Source organism: Rattus norvegicus, chromosome 15 (genome assembly GCF_036323735.1).
Source record: "Rattus norvegicus strain BN/NHsdMcwi chromosome 15, GRCr8, whole genome shotgun sequence".
Taxonomy (NCBI): domain Eukaryota; kingdom Metazoa; phylum Chordata; class Mammalia; order Rodentia; family Muridae; genus Rattus; species Rattus norvegicus.
This window is the reverse complement of record NC_086033.1, coordinates 27,192,562-27,210,997: the sequence shown is the minus strand read 5'-3', so window position 1 is coordinate 27,210,997 and position 18,436 is coordinate 27,192,562. Positions and strand designations below refer to the sequence as shown.

At 43.9% G+C, this 18,436-nt stretch overlaps 1 protein-coding gene across 1 annotated transcript; it reads right to left on the bottom strand.

Moving 5' to 3' along the window:
• Positions 1-4,394: 4,394 nt before the first annotated feature.
• Rpl31l10 (ribosomal protein L31 like 10) lies at positions 4,395-4,825 on the bottom strand. The gene has a single exon (XM_039094056.2). The coding sequence runs from the start codon at positions 4,814-4,816 to the stop codon at positions 4,439-4,441; it is 378 nt and encodes a 125-aa protein (XP_038949984.1). The 5' UTR covers positions 4,817-4,825; the 3' UTR covers positions 4,395-4,438.
• Positions 4,826-18,436: the final 13,611 nt, after the last annotated feature.

Sequence of the window (18,436 nt, the reverse complement as noted above, 5' to 3'; positions counted from 1 at the left end):
ACATAAAAGTGGTGTATCTGCCACGAAGATGGCCCAGAGGATGGTGGGAAGAAAGGAAAGTGGACTGATGTCCACCCCATGTGAACCCAGCAACTCCTGAAAATTTAGCAAGCAACATTTTTTAAAGTTCCTCTGACTGCAAACTATGTACACATCAAAGGTTCGCTTGACATGGCGTGCAAGATGCTACCAAGAAGATGGGGGTCTTCTGAGATTTACAGAATCCCTTGAAATAAATTGACCTTACTGGAGAGGAGGAAGCTGGCTGCGCAGAGTGCTGCATTGTTCAAACGCCAGCTGCACTGCTGGCCTATAACTGTTGCTGGCAGACACAGTTGGTACAGCTGCAGTCCAGCAAGACACTCTCCAGCACGACACACTCCAGCATGACTCGCTCCAGCATGATACACTCCAGCACGCTGCTGTCTCTACGCCAGGGCCAGTGCCAAATCCACACTGTTGCCAGCTGCTTCTCACAAGAGCAATGGCTTCTTTTACTTTTCAACAAAACTGAGCTATAGGGCCTCATTTATGTAATAGATTTTATGTGTGTGTGTGTGTGTGTGTTTGTGTGTGTGTATATGTGTGTGTGTTATATGCATTTCAGATTTCTTTTATGTGTGTATGTGTGTGTATGTGTGTGTGTATATGTGTGTGTGTTATATGCATTTCAGATTTCTTTTATGTGTATGAGTATGTGTGTGTGTATGTGTGTGTGTTGTATGCATTTCAGATTTCTTTTATGTGTATGAGTATGTGTGTGTGTGTGTGTGTGTGTGTGTGTGTGTGTGTGTTGTATGCATTTCAGATTTCTTTTTTTTTTTTTTGGAGCTGGGGCCTTGCGCTTGCTAGGCAAGCGCTCTACCACTGAGCTAAATCCCCAGCCCCTGTGTGTGTGTTTGTGTGTGCGTGTATGTGTGTGTGTGTGTGTATATGTGTGTGTTATATGCATTTCAGATTTCTTTTATGTGTATGAGTGTGTGTGTGTGTGTGTGTGTGTGTGTGTGTTGTATGCATTTCAGATTTCTTTTTTTTTTTTTTTTTTTCCGGAGCTGGGGCCTTGCGCTTGCTAGGCAAGCGCTCTACCACTGAGCTAAATCCCCAACCCCTCAGATTTCTTTTATGTTTATGAGTGCCTGATGCCTGAGGTCAGAAGCAAGTATCAGATCCCTCGGAGTGGGAGTTGCAGATGGTTATGAGCCACCATGTGGGTGCTGGGAGCAAACCTGGGTTCTTTGCAAGAGCAAGTGCTCCTCATTGATGAGCCAGTTCTCCAGCCCATTTTGTTTTTGAGTTAAGGTCCTATTATGTATTCCCAACTAACCTCAAAATCATAATCCCCCTGACTCAGCATACCAACTGCTAGGATCATACATCCACCAGGACTAGTTTTGGAGTTGGATCTCTTAACTGAATCTGAGGCTTTCCCCTCCACCGCCACACCCCAATTTAACCTTTTTTTTTTTTTTTTAAATTTAAACATGCTACCTACAGATTCAGTTACTACACAGTTTGTGGCTTGGGTTGAAGAAATACAGCTAGAACATCTCTTAGATTCTCAGTTTAAAAACCATTTTCAGGACAGGAGAGAGGGCTCAGCGGTTAAGAGCATTCACTGCTCTTCCAGAGGTCCTAAGTTCAATTCCCAGTAACCACATCTGTAATGAGATATGATGCCCTCTTTTGGTGTATCTGAAGACAGCCACAGTGTACTCATATACAATAAATAAATAAATAAATAAATAAATAAATAAATAAATAATAAATCTTTTTTTTAAAAGTTACTTCCAAAATAACTCACTCGGTTCTTGTTAAACTGTATGAATTGGTCCAGATATTTTCTGAGTCAGAGGGATTCCAGCTTTGTAGATCTATTATCTGTCTCTAGCTGTGTATCACGTTTATTTATTTATGTATGGTGGGTTGGGCACACATATGGTGGTATGTACATGGAGGTCACAGGACAGCCTGCAGGAGTTGGTTCTTTCTTTCCACCATGTGGGTCCTGGAGAACAAACTGAGATTGACAGATTTAGTGGCAAGCTCCCTTCCCTGCTTTTCTTTTAAAAAGATGTATTTTCATTTATGTATATGTGTGTGTCTGTGTGTTGGTACCTGTGTGTGAATGCTGGCACCCCTGGACGCCAGATGGGGGCACTGGGTCTCTTGAGGCTAGAGTTACAGGCGTTGTGAGCTGCCTGGTGTAGGTGCAGGGATCTAAATCAGCGAATGCTTGTAGCAGCTGAACTGCCTCTCACCTTGTAGCACTTTTGCCCCATCCCTCACTCTCTTACTGCTTTTGACTCTCGGCCCAGTGTCCACGGTGAAAAGCTGCTGGCCCTACTTTTGCCAACTTCCAAGTTGAATTAATTACATTGACTATTTTTTAAAAATATTTTTTGTTTTTATTTATGTACGTGTGCGTCACATATGTGAGGATGCCTACAGAAGCTAGAGTAGGGTGTTGAATCCTCTGGACCTGGAGTTGCTGGGGTCTGCACTAGGGTCCTCCGAAAGAGCCGCGTGTGCTTTTTAACCACTGCGAGGCCGCTCTGGCCCTATGTAAACGATTTTTAAATGTGAGGAGTCATTCAGCAAAAGCCCAATCAGGAATGATATTCTTGCGCTGCACCCTTTATTCGTCCATGAACAGTGACATTTATTGTTAAGGGAGGAAGAAGAGCTAGTGTGATCTCTTGGCTGTGCTTGAGCCCATGTTACTCTGACCAGGTCAGTGAAGACCACGTGGTTCTGCAGTTTAGTCTGATCCAGAGTGACCTCCTCTGCCACGCACACCTGCCAGTCAGCTCCCCTCTGCTCGCAGTCTACGCTTTCTGTCATTCAGAACCAGGAGGTCAAGGAGGGTGTAACACGCAGATAGAAAGATCACAATAAAATTGTACCTGGATTGAATTGGAACTAATCCTCTATAGTTGGCCTCCCTGTTTGTGTTGATCATATTTGGGTGTAGGGACTTCCCCTTTAGCTGTGGTCAGAGATTTTTCTTTTTTCTTTTTTTCTTTTTTTTTTTTTTCGGAGCTGGGGACCGAACCCAGGGCCTTGCGCTTGCTAGGCAAGCGCTCTATCACTGAGCTAAATCCCCAACCTGGTCAGAGATTTTTATTAGAAGAAATTTAGTGTCATTGTCCTGTGAGGCACTAAAGCCGTGCTGCCTTGGTTCACACTGAGATCTGTTATTTCCTGTGAGTGTGGTTATTTACCATTCCCTGCATTGGTTTCCTATTTTGTATAACAAGAATAAAAACAACAACCTGGAGAATTGTTTAGCCAGGCACGGGCGCACGCCTTTAATCCCAGCACTTGGGAGGCAGAGGCAGATGAACCCCTGTGAATTTGAGGCCAGATCTGTTCTACATAGTGAGTCCCAGGATGCCAGGGCTATACAGTGAGACCCTGTCTCAAACAAAACAAAACAGAAAACAATAAAGGACTGTTTTATGAGAATTAAGTCAGCTAACATGGGCAAGGCACTTAGGCCCGATGTGTAGCAAATTCTCGGTAACATGCTGCTCCTACTTTTAAATTTTTTAATAAAAATTCTTTTTAAAAAAGATTTATTTTTTAAAATTGGCACCATAAAAAAAAGATTTATTTCTATTTTACGCATGTGAGCACACTGTCGCTGTCTTCAGACACACCAGAAGAGGGCATCAGACCTCATTACAGATGGTTGTGAGCCACCATGTGTTGCTGGGAATTGAACTCAGGACCTCAGGAAGAGCAGTCAGTGCTCTTAACCACTGAGTCATCTCTCCAGCCCCAAAATTGCTTTTCTTTCCTTTAAGAATGTTTTTATTTATTCTTTGGGAACTTCATACAATATATTTTGACCATATTTACCCCCTCTTCCAACTCCTCCTAGATCCTCTCTAAATGCTTTTTCTTTCTAATTAATTTTTTTAAGTTAGCATACAAAGTAGTGGGTTTCATCATTCAAATCAAAAGAAGGTGGACTGAGGAGATGGTTTGAGTCCCAGCACCCATTGGTGGCTTACAAATATCTGTAATTACAGTTCCCAGGGATCTGACACCCTCTTCTGGCCACCTTGGGCACCAGGCACATGTGGTTCGCAGACATACATTTGAACAAAATATTCATACTCATAAAATAAATAAATAAAAATAAATGTTTTTCATATGAAAAAATATTTAAAGGACCCAGAATATTTCAAGGAACTATGAAGAACAAAATTTTAGGTCTAATACCACATGATTTAAAAATTAACTCTAAAACAACAGTAATTAAGTTAATGTTCTATCACTGTAAAGACTGTAAAATAAACCAGACATGATGGTATATGACCTTTTCCTCCCCACCCGACTTCTCTCCCCTCTCCTTTCTCTTCCTCCTCCTCTTCTTCTTCTTCTTTTTTTTTTTTTTTTTGGCAGTTCTGTAACTTTATTTGACATTCAGCAGTTAGTTCTCATCCATATTGACCATCTGTAGATTTTTGAATGTGGTAACAGGCACGTAAGTTACCAGTGTGTAGAGCTTGTTTGGTGAATCCTCATCTTCATTACGCTTTCTGGACAAACGCACTCGGATGCGGTACGGAACATTCCTTATTCCTTTGGCCCAGACACCTTTATTGAGCCTGGTGTCTATGCGCACATCTGGAGTCCCCATCTCCTTCATGGCAAATTTCTGAATTTCTTTGAATGCCCGAGGAGCACACTTCTTGAAGCCCACTCCATGGATGCGCTTGTGAATGTTGATGGTGTATTCTCGGGTCATCACCTTGTTGATGGAAGAACAGCCCTTCTTCTTCTCGCCACCCTTCTTTGTGGGAGCCATTCTGCCAGGCCCAAGTTGGACTCTTCCTCCTCTTCTTAAAATAAGGTTTATGTATCTCTGGCTGCCCTGGAAGTAAGTATGTAGACTACACTGGCTTTGATCTCACAGAGGTCTGCCTGCCTCAATCTTTAAAAATAAGTGTCTATATGCATATGCAAATGAATCAATCCAACAGAGCCCAGGAACGCTATGTAGAGCCCAGCTCCCAACTATGTAGACTCTTAATTTTATGCAAAGTTATCAAAGAAATTCATTTGGGGTTGATTAATGCCTGTAATCCCAGGACTCCGGAGTCTGGAGGTTTGTGAGTTCATGGCCAGTCTAGGCTACATAGTGAGACCCCATTTTCCAAAAATAATAACATAAAATAAAATAAACTTTGATTTTCACATCTCACAATATAAAAACAGTTATTAACCGATCTTAGTTTTAACTGTAAGCCTAAAACTATAAACACCTCCGGTTTACAAACCATTGCTTGCTTGCTTTTTTATTTCTGCAGCGTTAGTCTCCCTGTATTATTAATACTCCCTCTGTATTATTAATACTTTGGCAAAGTCAATCTGTTCTTAACATTTTATCCAGGATTGGGAGCATCGGTGTGTTATCGGCTCATTCATCTCACCTCCTGCTTCCTTCGGTGATGCCTGTGTGTGTATGAGTGTGCGTGTGTGTGTGTATGAGTGTGCATGTGTGCATGCGTGTGTGTGCACACACGCATGTGTGTGCTCATGATATGACGATTGTGCTGAAGTCACTTAGCCTCTTCTGCAGGCTCTAAGTCACGGTTTAGAGGTTTTAAAAACAGAGTCCAAAGATTCTTCCTTGGTGACAATTTCTCATTTTAGGACTCGTGTGGTTGGTGACAGAATGACATGCACTTTACGGTGCAGACAACAGTAAACCAGCACATTCAGGAGTGTGACCAGGGGGTGTCACTGTCACCTCTGCGGGAGTACAGGGAAGGACAAGAGCACCATCCTACTACAGCTACCTGTCAGGTTTGTCCTTCAGTCATTCTCAGCTTACCATCCCGCGGTAAGCAAATTTTTAATTTGAAGCCTCCCTCTGGCAAGAATCAATACCTTAGGAAGAGACCCAGCAGCGATCTTCATTTACACTATCACAATTAGAATTTCTCTCCTCCAGAGGAGGCCAGGGCATTTTCTTTCCTTGAAAAAAAAATTTCCCATTATTTATATTTATTCGTCTGTGGGAAGTGTGCACACGGCGGTCAGAGGACAGTTTGCAGGAGTCGCTTCGCTCCTTCCACCATGTGGGTCCCAGGGATTGAACCCAGTCACCAGCTTCGGCCGCAAGTACTGCTCCATCATGCCAGCCCAAGGGAAGCTTCTTTCACTTTTATTTCTAGCATAGAACATCTTTCATTTTTCCTTTATATTGTCTTCTTTGCCTATAATATTGGCCTACATAATGTCATCATGCTAGTTCACGTGGACTTTAATAGGTGTTATACATTAGATCCCCCTCTGGGTTTATAACTATTGCATCGATGACAGCAAATCAGTCTTGAGCACTGCGCTATTTAAAAATCAAAAGTCTCTCCAGGCCAAGCCGTCCTTTCAGTAATTGCATCTCCTAACAACTGCAGGAACCCATGCAGCCCCAACGTACCAATGACAGGAGAAGAGAGCAGACCAGCTCAGGCTGCTGGGTGGGTTCTTACTGAACTGTCGTGTAGAAAACTTGAGTAAGAAGGTGGTAGCACTGGGCCTAAGCATCTTCACTACTCTCCCTGTGAGGAAGCTCTTCAGGAGCTAGCATCTGGGATGAACAAGAGTGTGTGAAAAGTGTGGGAGCAGATGTGAGGGGAGACGAGGGGGGAGGGGAGGGGCAGGAGCTGGGGGAAGGAGAAGGTGGGGACCGAGGCCCCAATGGGAAGCAGAAGGGAGACTAGGTGGAGAAAAGCTTTCTTTTAAATGTTTGTTTGTATGTATGTATGCATGTATGTATGTATGTATTTAATGTGTACATATGTGCAACACGTGTGCTCCTTATGTCCTCATCTGATCCTCTGACACTGGAGACACAGACAATTCTGAGTCACTATGTGTGTGCTGGGAACTGAACCCAAGTCCTCTACAGAACAAGTGCTTTTAACCTCTGAGCCATCTCTCCAGTCCCAAGGAAATGGGCTCTCTCCTTTTTTCAAGTTTACTTTGCGACAGTTCCTGCCTGCCCCTTCACAGAGAGAACTACTCATATCAATTCACCAGGATTTCATTGTGGAAGAGTCCGATTTTTATCTATTACTTCTTCAGTATCTGCTTAGATGATCGTACAGATTTGTCTTTCTTCATGTGGCATAACGTACATATTGGTTTGTGTGTCCTTGCATCTGGCAATAAATTCCACTCAATCACGGCAAGTGACCCTTTTGTTGTTGTTGTTTGATTGCTTGTTGTTTTGTTTTGTTTTTGAGACAGGGTTCCTCTGTGTAGCCCTGACTGTCCTGAAACTCACTCTGTAGTCAGGGCTGGCCTTGAACTCAAAGAGATCTGCCTGCCTCTGCCTCCTGAGTACTGGGATTAAAGGCGTGTGCCACCACCACTGTGAATGACCCTTTAAATGTGCCAAGGAATCCGGTTTGCCACTATTTTGTTGAGGATGCATGCCTCCATAGTCACCAAGGATAATAGCCTATAATCTTTGTCTGGCTTTGTTAACAAGGTCACGGTGGCTTCATAAAAAGGAGTGTGAACCATGGAAAAAGAGGTAGAAAGAATGTAAAAGCCAGAAGATGAGCAGTGCTGTGAAGCCCTGTGCTCCGGACATGACGTAATTACACACCCATGAACTCAAAACCACTGTGGTTACTTGAACAAGATCAAGGCAGCCTAAATTCTGGCATAGATGGGAGGGGGGACAGGTCCTTCAGGCCCACCAGACTGAGAAACTATTTGAAGTTAATAGCTGTTGGGGAGGAGAGTCCTACTTTGAGTGTGTTGGCCACTGTCAGGTTAGATGGCTCTACACCATGGGCAGCAAGCGCTGAGCAGACTTAGTGGGTTAACAAAAAAAAAAAAAAAAAAAAGAAAAAGACTGGAGGCTGGAGGCTGGAAGCTGGGGGCGTGTTGAGGTTTGCCCTGGAGTTGTCTGTATTTTGATGCTAATTCACTGCCCCAAGGACAGCTGCCTAGTCACATGCTCAGGAATCAGGTGACTTCACCAGAACCTTCTCCCCACTGAATTTGTAAAATACAGGTGAGGGGCAGGTACAGGATAGAAGGAGGCCTGTCATTGGAGGAGAAGGAAGGATGGGCGGGAGAGAAGTTTGAAGGAAGAGGAGGAGACTAGAACGGAAAGGAAGAGGAGACAGGAGAGAGAGAGAGAGAGAGAGAGAGAGAGAGAGAGAGAGAGAGAGAATATGGCGGGTGACGTTAAGATTCCACGCTGCACCTTTACAGGTTGTTACAAAGTTTTTTTTTATAATTTATTAATATATTATTAACTTGAGTATTTCTTATATACATTTCGAGTGTTATTCCCTTTCCCGGTTTCCGGGCAAACATCCCCCTCCCCCCTCCCCTTCCTTATGGGTGTTCCCCTCCCCACCCTCCCCCCATTGCCGCCCTCCCCCCAACAGTCTAGTTCACTGGCGGTCCAGCCTTGGCAGGACCCAGGGCTTCCCCTGTTACAAATGTTTTTAAGGGATGGATGTGTATTGGGCTTAGTATGTTTAGGTGGGCAATTATATCTTACCAAATGGGTCAAAGATTATTGTGTTGTGTGTTCTTTTATGTGACGATTTGAGTGTAGCAAAGTGTGCGGTGGCAGGAGATACTGGGCCGCCGAGGAGTTGGGATGTGTTTCCTCCAAGATATCTAGCAGATACCTTGGGGCACCGAGGTGCTGGACCTAGCGAGGTAAAAGACAACAATACTTTTTTTATTTTATATTTTTACAACAGGGGTGGGGATAAGGAGGGGGTTGGAGCAGGGACATGAAGGTCGGATTGATCATCTTTCATTATACACGTCTATGAAGTCCTTAAGAATAAAGAAAATTACTTTAAAATGAGTAAGATGAGTTTGAGAGTGTTCCCTCCTCTTCAATGTTGCTAGAAGAGCTTGAGAGATTTGTATTCATTGTCCTTCAAGCGCTCAGTGGAATTCAGCAGCAAAGCCGTCACGTTAGGTCTCTCAATGGAAGATGCTTCATCACTGTGTCAATCTTGTCGTAATGTGCTTGCATTCGGTGGGATAAAACAGTGTCGCCAACAGCAACTTGGCAAGGAAAGGGTTTATTTATTTACAAATCCTAATGACAGTCCACCCAAAGGGAAGCCAGGGCTGGAGGTTAAGGCAGAAACCTGGAAGCAGAAAAACAAAACCAACCAACAAAACAAACAAAACTGAAGTAGAGGGACTGGAGAGATGGCTCAGCGGTTAAGAGCACTGACTGCTCTCCCAGAGGTCCTGAGTTCAAATCCCAGCAACCACATGGTGGCTCACAACCATTTGTCATGGGATCTGATGCCCTCTTCTGGTGTGTCTGAAGATAGCAACAGTGTAGTCATCCATAAAGTAAATAAACCTTCAAACAAATCAGAACAACAACTGGAGCAGACCCTGGTAATGGTGGTGCACACCTTTAATCCCAGCACTCAGGAGGCAGAGGCAGGCAGATCTCTGTCGAGTTTGAGGCCAGCCTGTCTATATAGCGCAGTCAGGGCTACACAGAGAAAGCCTGTCTTAAACCAAACAACGACAAAAAGCTGAAGCAGAGACCATGGAAGAAATATACGATCATATGAGAAAGCTGAGTAAGAGCCATGCCCAGGGTTGGCACCACCCAATCTGAGAGAGGCATTTTCTTTTTTTTTTTTTCTTTTTTCTTTTTTTTCGGAGCTGGGGACCGAACCCAGGGCCTTGCCACTGAGCTAAATCCCCAACCCCGAGAGGCATTTTCTTAACGAGGTCACCTCTACCTAGGTGAACTCTAGCTTGTGTCAAGTTAACAAAAAAACCTAACCAGCACACATATCATACTTCACGCTCACAGATCATTATTGGTTTGTTTGTCTTTTCTATTCTGTCATGGTTTTAAAGCTTTATTTCATTTTAAATCATTTTTATGTGTGTATGTGTGTGAGAGTATACACCACATATGTGTGGGTGCCTTCAGAGGCCAGAGGTGTCAGATCCCGGAAACTAAAGTCACAGGTGGATGTAAATCACCTGCTGTGGGGGCTAAGAATTGAACATGGGCCCTCTAGAAGAACAGCACACATTTAACCACTGAGACTCCTCTCCAGCCCCATTGCTTCATGATTTAATGTTGACTGGTACTATTAGTAATAATTCACCCATTCTTTGTAGTTTTCTCTTTCTCCTTTCCCCACTTTCTTCCTCCCTCCCTCCTTCCTTCCTTCCTTCCTTCCTTCCTTCCTTCCTTCCTTCCTTCTGTGAGACAGTGTCTCATGTATCCCAGGCTGGCTTTAAATTCTCTGTGTAGCCACAGATGCCTCAAACCTGTGATTCTGCCTTTACTGCCCAAGTGCTGGACTTACCGGCATAAGCTACTTCTGGCTCCCAAGTTTCTTATGTAATTGCTCATAACAGCCTCAGGACTCTGTATTTGGGTGGTAACAGCTTTTACTACGTTGAAGTGTGAGCTTTGTGTTCCTAGTTTCTTTAGGGCTCTTATGAAGAGATGTTTGAATTCTTTTCAAAGGCAGATGTACTTTTTATTTATGTGTCTCTGTGTCTTTTATTTATGTCATGTGTGTACACAGGTATCTATGGAGATCGGAAAAATGTATCTGATCCTCTGGAGCCAGAAGTACAGGTGGTTGTCAGCCACTGATGTGGGTTCTGGGAACTGAGCTGGGTCCTCTGGAAGACCAGTATGTCCCTTAACACTAGGTCATCTCTCTAGCTAGAGATATTGAGTTTTATAAGATTTCTTAAACATTTATGTCAAAGACATAATTTAAACCTTTTTTTTTGACAATTTCATATATATATTGTCTTAGTTTGGGTTTTACTGCTGTGAACAGACACCATGACCAAGGCAACTCTTATAAGGACAACATTTAATCAGGGCTGGCTTATGCATTCAGAGGTTCAGCCATTATCATCAAGGCAGGAGTACAGCAGCGTCCAGGCAGGCTGGTGCAGGGGGAGCTGAGAGTTCTACATCTTCATCTGAAGGCTGCTAATAGAAAACATACCTACTTCAACATGGCCATACCTTCTAATAGTAACACTCCCTGGGCTGAGCATATACAAACCATCTCTCACACACACACACACACACACACACACACACACACACACCATACACACACACGAACACACACACACACACACACACGAATGCATGCACGCATGCACGCAATGCATTCTGATCATAACTACCACCAACTCTCCAAGAGCACCCCTCAATGCATCCCTTTTCTACTTCAAGTCCTCTCCTTTGGGGGTTATATTTTGTTTTGTTTTGTTTTGAAAACCACTAAGTACTATTCACTGGAATGCTGAGTGATCCCGATTTTTGCTCATAACCATAGCTGCAGTGAGCTCACAAGTTTATGCCGTGTCTTCCGTGACAGGAAGAAAGCATATCACAGCTCTCCCCACCTTCCTCTAGCTCTTGGGCTCTCTCAGGATGCTCTGTCAGGATGCTCTGTCAGATGCTCCCTCAGGATGCTCTCCGAGTCTCAACTGGATTGATGATACAGATGCCCCACTAAGGGCCGAGCGCTAAGCAGTCACTGGGTCTCAGCACTTTGACCAGTCACCGGTCTCTACATTGACTGTGCCCACTGCAGAGAGAAGCTTCTTTGCCCAGGTTGAGTGTAGCAGTCATTGTGGGTAGCAGGCAGTTTGACAAAATGTCAATTCAGCCAAACTACAATGGTTTTTGGAGGAGTTATGCTGTCTTGGGTTTTTATGTTTTTGTGTTATCGAGTTGGGATTTATGCATCTGGTGTTATTTCCTTGCTTGGTTCATGTTTTAAAAGGCAGCTATATTATTTCAGTTGGAGTATTTGTTATGTCTGCATGGGACTTGGATGTGGCTGAGTTGAATGTGTAGCTCAGAAAATAATTCCCCAGTTCAGAAGCTCTGGATTCCTGGTGTAAGCTCTGTCCCCCACGAGTAGGATGTTAATTGACAGAACAAGCATGGACGGCTTCTGGATATTCCCACCATGCAATGGGATTGCATTAGTGCATCAATGCAGTAGTTACCAATTAGTAACAATGGCCCCTTGGGCTTCAGTTACAGCTGGAGGTTAAACAACTAAGTATCGTAGGGAGTGCACTCCCGTTTATGTTTATAAAATTAAAAGCAGGAGGCATGTAGGGTTGGTAAAGATAAGGATTCTTTATTATATTAATATCGGAAAGAAAAATTTGAGGTAGAAGGGGGTTTTAGAGATTGTTAAGCCTATGGAAGGTTATAATTGAGAAGTATAAAAGGCCAAATGTGATGGCACATTCTTTAAATCCCAGTACTAAGAGACAGCAGCAAGATGATTTCTGTGAGTTCAAGGCCAGGTGGAGCTGTGTAGAGACTGTCTCAAAAAAAAAAGGTGTGTGTGTGAGGGGCTGGTTAAGAACACAGACTGCTCTTCCAGAAGACCTGAGTTCAACAACCACCTGTAACTCCAGTTTCAGGGGTCTTAGTTATTTTCCTATTGCTACGCTGACACCATGACTGAGGCAACTTATAAAAGAAAATATTAAATTTGGAGCCCATGGTATAAGAGGGCTAAAGTCCCTGACTAGGATGGCAGCAAGCAGGCAGGCATGGGACTAGTTGTAGCTGAGGGCTTACGTCTGATCCACAAGCAAGAGGCAGAAAGCTAACGAGGAAAGACATGAATCTTTTGAAACTTCAAAGCCATCCCCCAGGGACCCACCTCCTTCAACAGGGCCATACCATTGTGTTTTATAGTGAGTCAGGCACACCTGGCTGTTGCCAGGTAACTGTGGGGTGGAGCCTAAGCTAAGTGCCAAGACATACCTCCTAGTCCTTCCCAAACAGTTCCACCAACCTGGCCAAGTGTTCAAACCAACGAGCTTATTGGGGCCATTCTCATTTGCAGGGTATCCAATACCCTGTCTGGCCTCCTTAGACATCGTATGCACACAGTACATAGGCACACATGCAGGCAAATACACGCATAGCTAAATCTAAAAAATGAAGTGGAAACTTAAGGGTTCTTTGGAAAGCTGTTGGATAGTGCTTTGCTGGGGCAAACACGTGAAGGAGTATTTTCCTGAAGTGGACACAGATGAAAGACTAAGACAGACTCGGGAAGGAACGTTTAGCTGAAGTAGACAGACATAGGTGAAAGGATGTTCTGCTAAAGCAAGCGTGTGAAGGGATACGTGGTGAAGGATTCTTTGCTAACAATAACAATATCAACACATGTATTGATCTGTCTTACACTGCGCAGTTGAACTGCATTGGTCGGGACTCCATAGAGAGAAATGCACCAAAAAAACTTCTGGTGGTGTGCTGCAGTTTCTTGTGGATTAGGGCTGAATGGCAGAGTCATCACTCTGAGACAGATGCTGAGCCTGGCTTGCATATAGAGCTCACCATGCAACACTTATGGGTCTCACATCTTTGCTTCGCTGAGAGAGGCACAGCCTAGAACTTCTGCTGTTCCTCCTGGTCTCTCCCGCTAACTCGAGCCCAGCTGAGGCCTGACTGTCTCTGCTATATTGTGCCACTACTGCTGATTCATGTTTGTTATCCCAGACACTACAGAACTGGACTACTGGTGTATCCGTGAAGTGTCCGCTGCTAACCTGTGAACTGAACTGCTGGTTTCCAGACAACACAGATGGGAGTTGCTCCAAAGAACCATTCTAAACAGGTCCACTTCCAGGTATCATTTCTTTCCCACTCCCTCAGGTGGATGATGGCCTAGAAGGGAGGTTAAAATGTTTAAGAGCCATTATTGAGGGGATTGGAGATTTAGCTCACTGATAGAGAGCTTGGCTAGCAAGCCCAAGGCCCTGGGTTCAGTCCCCAGCTCCGAAAAAAAGAAAAGAAAAGAAAAAAAAAGAGCCATTATTGAAAATAAGGTTTTGAGAAATATTAACGTTACAAGGAAATTAATGTTTAAAACAAAAAATGAGGAAGCATTGAGGGTGAAGGAGGAAAAGGTGTAGTAATAAGAAAAGTATGTGATGTATGTGAAGCTTATATAAGAAAGCATCCAAATGTACTAGAGAGATGGCTCAGTGGTTAAGAGCACTGACTGTTCTTCCAGAGGTCTTGAGTTCAAATCCCCGCAACCACATGGCAGCTCACAACCATCTGTAATGAGATCTGATGCCCAATTCTGGTGTGTCTGAAGACAGCTACAGTGTACTTATAAACAATAAATAAATAAATCTTAAAAAGAAAAAAAAAAAGAGAAAGCACTCTAATGCATGGGTGCAAAAGGTGGGGAAGCATGGTTTGTTGAGGCTGTGTGAAGACACATGCATGGTGGTCCTAAAAGCGAAGTGAGCAGTACACAGACAAAAGCCAAGGCATCCCCAGACATATGGGCAGATGTGGAAATGAAATAAACCGAAAATAAGAAATTAGAAGAATTCTTATGGAGTGGGCAGCTAGCACAGCTTCTCAGAGTTGAAAGGTGAAGTTCTCCATCTCTTTGGCTCCAGCAAGCTTCCGAGGTGCTGGGAGGGGTGAGTTGGAGCTGTTCCTGGCTGAGTTGTGGCCTGTGGGGGGAAGGGAGGGGCTTCAGCAAGTTCTTTCCTGGTAATTCCTTAGGATTCCGTACAAAGCCACTGGGCCTTTTCCAGTGCAGCCAGTGTGGTGTGTGGGAGGCTTTCTCCTGGGCAGCTTAATTCAGCAAGAGCTCGGTTGTGGGTGTGTCCCGCCGTGCCCGACTCAGCCATCAGATAGATGCTGGACAAAAGAAAAAGGTCAACATCTTTAACAAATGCTACAGAGGAAACTGGATATTTACATACAGAAGAGCTAAAATAGGTCCCTCTTGCCCTGTACAAAACCAAATTGAATACTTATCAAAGCCCTTAGTGTAGGAACTGGGACTTGAGAAAACTGGAGGAGAACTGAAGAGCTAGCCATAGGCATGGTTGTGAATGGAGCTCCAACCATTTCTGAAATAGCATAGGCATTGACAGAGGGCGTTACATCAAACTTAAAAGCTTCTTGTAATGAAGAAAACAACTGCAGCCCTTTGAGTGGGAGGAAATCTTTGTCTGCTCTTCAACATTTAAGAACTGGAAACACTAAATACAAACAACAACAACAACAACAACAACAACAACAACGACAACAACAAAATGGCAAACAAGACAGCTCTCAAAAAAAAACTGGGTGTGGTAACAATGTATGTCTGCAATTTAAGAAACATATACTGTTCCTAGGCCTGAAAGCACAAGTAGCATGTAGCATCAGGGAGGCGGAAACAGAAGACTTAGAGGCCAGACTAGTTACATAGTGATTTATAAGGCAGTCTTAGCTACATAGCAAAACTTTGTCTCAAACACAAACCGCAGGGCTGAGCAGATGGCTCAGTTGGTAAAGTGCTTGCCACACAAGCATAAAGACTTGAATTCAAATTCCCAGCACCCACATCAAAGACTGGACAAGGGCCTCTAATTCGAGTGCTGGAAAGGTGGGCACGGGAGGATTCCTGAGACACTCTACCCAGCCAGCCTAGCCAAACTGGTGAGTTCCAGTGAGAGGCCCTGTCTGACAAAACAAAGTGGAGGGCAATAGAAGGAGACACCAGATGCACCTCTGTCCTTCATACTCATACATGCACAGATGCACATACACACTAGAACACATATGCAAACAGCACACTCATTACCTACTACTATACCTAACAATTCTGCTTTTTAGGAATTTTTTTCAGAAATAGCCTTGAACATATACATGAAGAATTGGGAGGACCTGGAGGCCAGGTCCACTTTGAGATGTTAAATAGGTACCTCAGCCTTTTGTCCTGGGTTTAAAACTTAACACTTGGGGTTGGGGATTTAGCTCAGTGGTAGAGCACTTGCCTAGCAAGCGCAAGGCCCTGGGTTCGGTCCCCAGCTCCGAAAAAAAGAAAAAAAAAAACTTAACACTTAATACTGTAGATATAAATAGCTTTATAGATTATTGAGTATTTTAATTTCTTTTTTGATAAATTTAACCTTTTTAAAAAAATACTTTTTTGGGCTGGAGAGATGGCTCAGCGGTTAAGAGCACCCGACTGCTCTTCCAGAGGTCATGAGTTCAATTCCCAGCAACCACATGGTGGCTCACAACCATCTGTAAAGAGATCCGATGCCCTCTTCTGGTGTGTCTGAAGACAGCTACAGTGTACTTATATATAATAAATAAATAAAAAAATACTTTTTTATTTATAAGTACACCGTCACCATCTTCAGACACACCAGAAGAGGGCATCAGATCCCATTACAGATGGTTGTGAGTCACCAATGCTGGGAATTGAACTCAGGACCTCTGGAAGAGCCGTCTCTCCAGCCCCTCTTTTAAGCTTTTTAAAATGTATTGTATGTAGAGGAGTGTTTTGCCTACCTCTATGTGCACCATGTGAGTGCCCGGTGCCTGCAGAGACCTGAAGAGATCACTGGATTCCCTAGAACTGCAGCTAGGAAAGGTTGTGAGCCACCCACCACGTGGGTGCCCGGAAGTAGATCCAGGCTGTCTGTAGAACAGGTAATCCCAGAGCCACCTCTCCAGCCCCAGCTGCTGTACCCATTGTTCCCACTCTTATCAATAGAAGATTAGCTATCTCCTTGCTGTATGCTAGCCTTTGTCATCCCGCCTTACATAATCACTGGAGTGGGGGGGGGCGGGGGGGGCGGGGGGGGTAGGTCTGTTGTTTGTGTTGTTGCTATCTCTTTTAAAGAATGTCTCAGAATGTAGCCTTGGCTAACCTGGAAACTGTGTTGACTAGGCTGGCCTTCAACACATGTTGATCCTCCTGCCTCTGCCTCCCAAGTGCCAGGGTTACAGGTGTGTGTCACCACCCCTTGGCCTTACTGAATTTTTTATTTGCACGTCACCTTTGTGAACTTTAATTCTTTTGGTGTGGGGAATCAAATGACTATTTATTTGCTTGTTTATTTTGAGACATGGACTCAGTATGTTGGCCAGGCTGGTCATGAAGTTAAGGGCTTTTTACATCAGCTTCCCCTGAGCCTGGATTACATACAGCCTGTGCCAGCATGAAGATTTAAGTGTGGAGTCTCCCGTGTTCACCACCACCACTAACCTTAGAAAGCCCTCATCCACTCCCAGATTACATATTTTATCAACGCCTCTTATATCTTGTGGGTTTTTTTTTTCTTTTCTCTTTTTTTTTTTTTTTTCGGAGCTGGGGACCGAACCCAGGGCCTTGCACTTGCTAGGCAAGTGCTCTACCACTGAGCTAAATCCCCAACCCCATATCTTGTGAGTTTGATATTTCATTTAAACATCTAGAACTTGCTAGTGCAGGATTTGTGAGAGTGCCACTGGCTATTCCCACATGACTCATTACTTTTAAAAATGAACCTATCATTAACTAGTAGGAAAGAGTTCCATTAAATGTATCAGAGCTCCCTGTTGGATTCTGGTCGTTTTCTTCTTTCTTTTTGTTCTTTCAGTTTTTGAAACAGGGTCTCACTTTGTAACTTTGTCTGCTTTGTCTGGCCTAGAACTTGCTACATAGACCAGACTGGTCTTAAACTCACAGATCTCTCTCTCTCTCCCTCTCCCTCTCCCTCTCCCTCCCTCCTTCCCTTTCCCTCCCCCTCCCCTCTCCTCTCTCTCTCTCATACACATACACACACACACACACACACACACACACACACATATACATATACATATATATATACATATACTATATAATAGCCTGGCTATTCTGGAACTTGCTCTGTAGATATGACATATACCTATATCATATAGATAGATTTTTGTTTGATTTTGGTGAACTTGATGCAAGCTAGAGTCATTTGAGTGGAAACCTCAGTTGAGAAAAATGCCTGAATAAGATCAGTCCGTAGGCAAAACTGGAGGCATTGTCTTGAAGAATGGTTGTGTGGAAGGGTCCAGCTCACTGTGGGCGGTGCTACCCCTCGAAAGGTAGTCCTGAGTTACCTAAGAAAGCAGGCTGAGGAAGCCATGGGGAGCAAGCCAGGGAGCAGCACTCCTCCATAGCCTCAGCTTCAGTCCCTGCCTCCAGGTTCCTGCCTTGAGTTCCTGCCCTGACTTACTTTCTAAGACACTGTTGCTGGCTTGCTTTGTTTGATTCAATTGTTTTCCAACTAACTGTTGAGAACAGGTTGAACCTGGAAGCAGCTGTTAGGGCAACTGAGAGCTGGTAACATCCATCCATTCTAGTGAAGCTTTTCTGTCCTGATGCAACCAGCTGCTGCTTGAATATTTTTCTCTAGTGGTGTCACTATTACCAATGTTTAGGCATATTCTTTTTTTTTTTTTTTTTAAAGATTTGTTTTATGTAAGTATTCTGTTGTTTCAAGACATACCAGAAGTGGGTGTCAGATCTCATTACAGATGAGAGCCACCATGTGGTTGCTGGGAATTAAACTTAGAACCTCTGGAAGAGTGGCCAGTGCTCTTAACCACTGAGCCATC

What these genes read in the sequence shown, in the direction of transcription:
- Rpl31l10 (XM_039094056.2), bottom strand. Translation starts at nt 4,816, where the DNA reads ATGGCTCCCACAAAGAAGGGTGGCGAGAAGAAGAAGGGCTGTTCTTCC.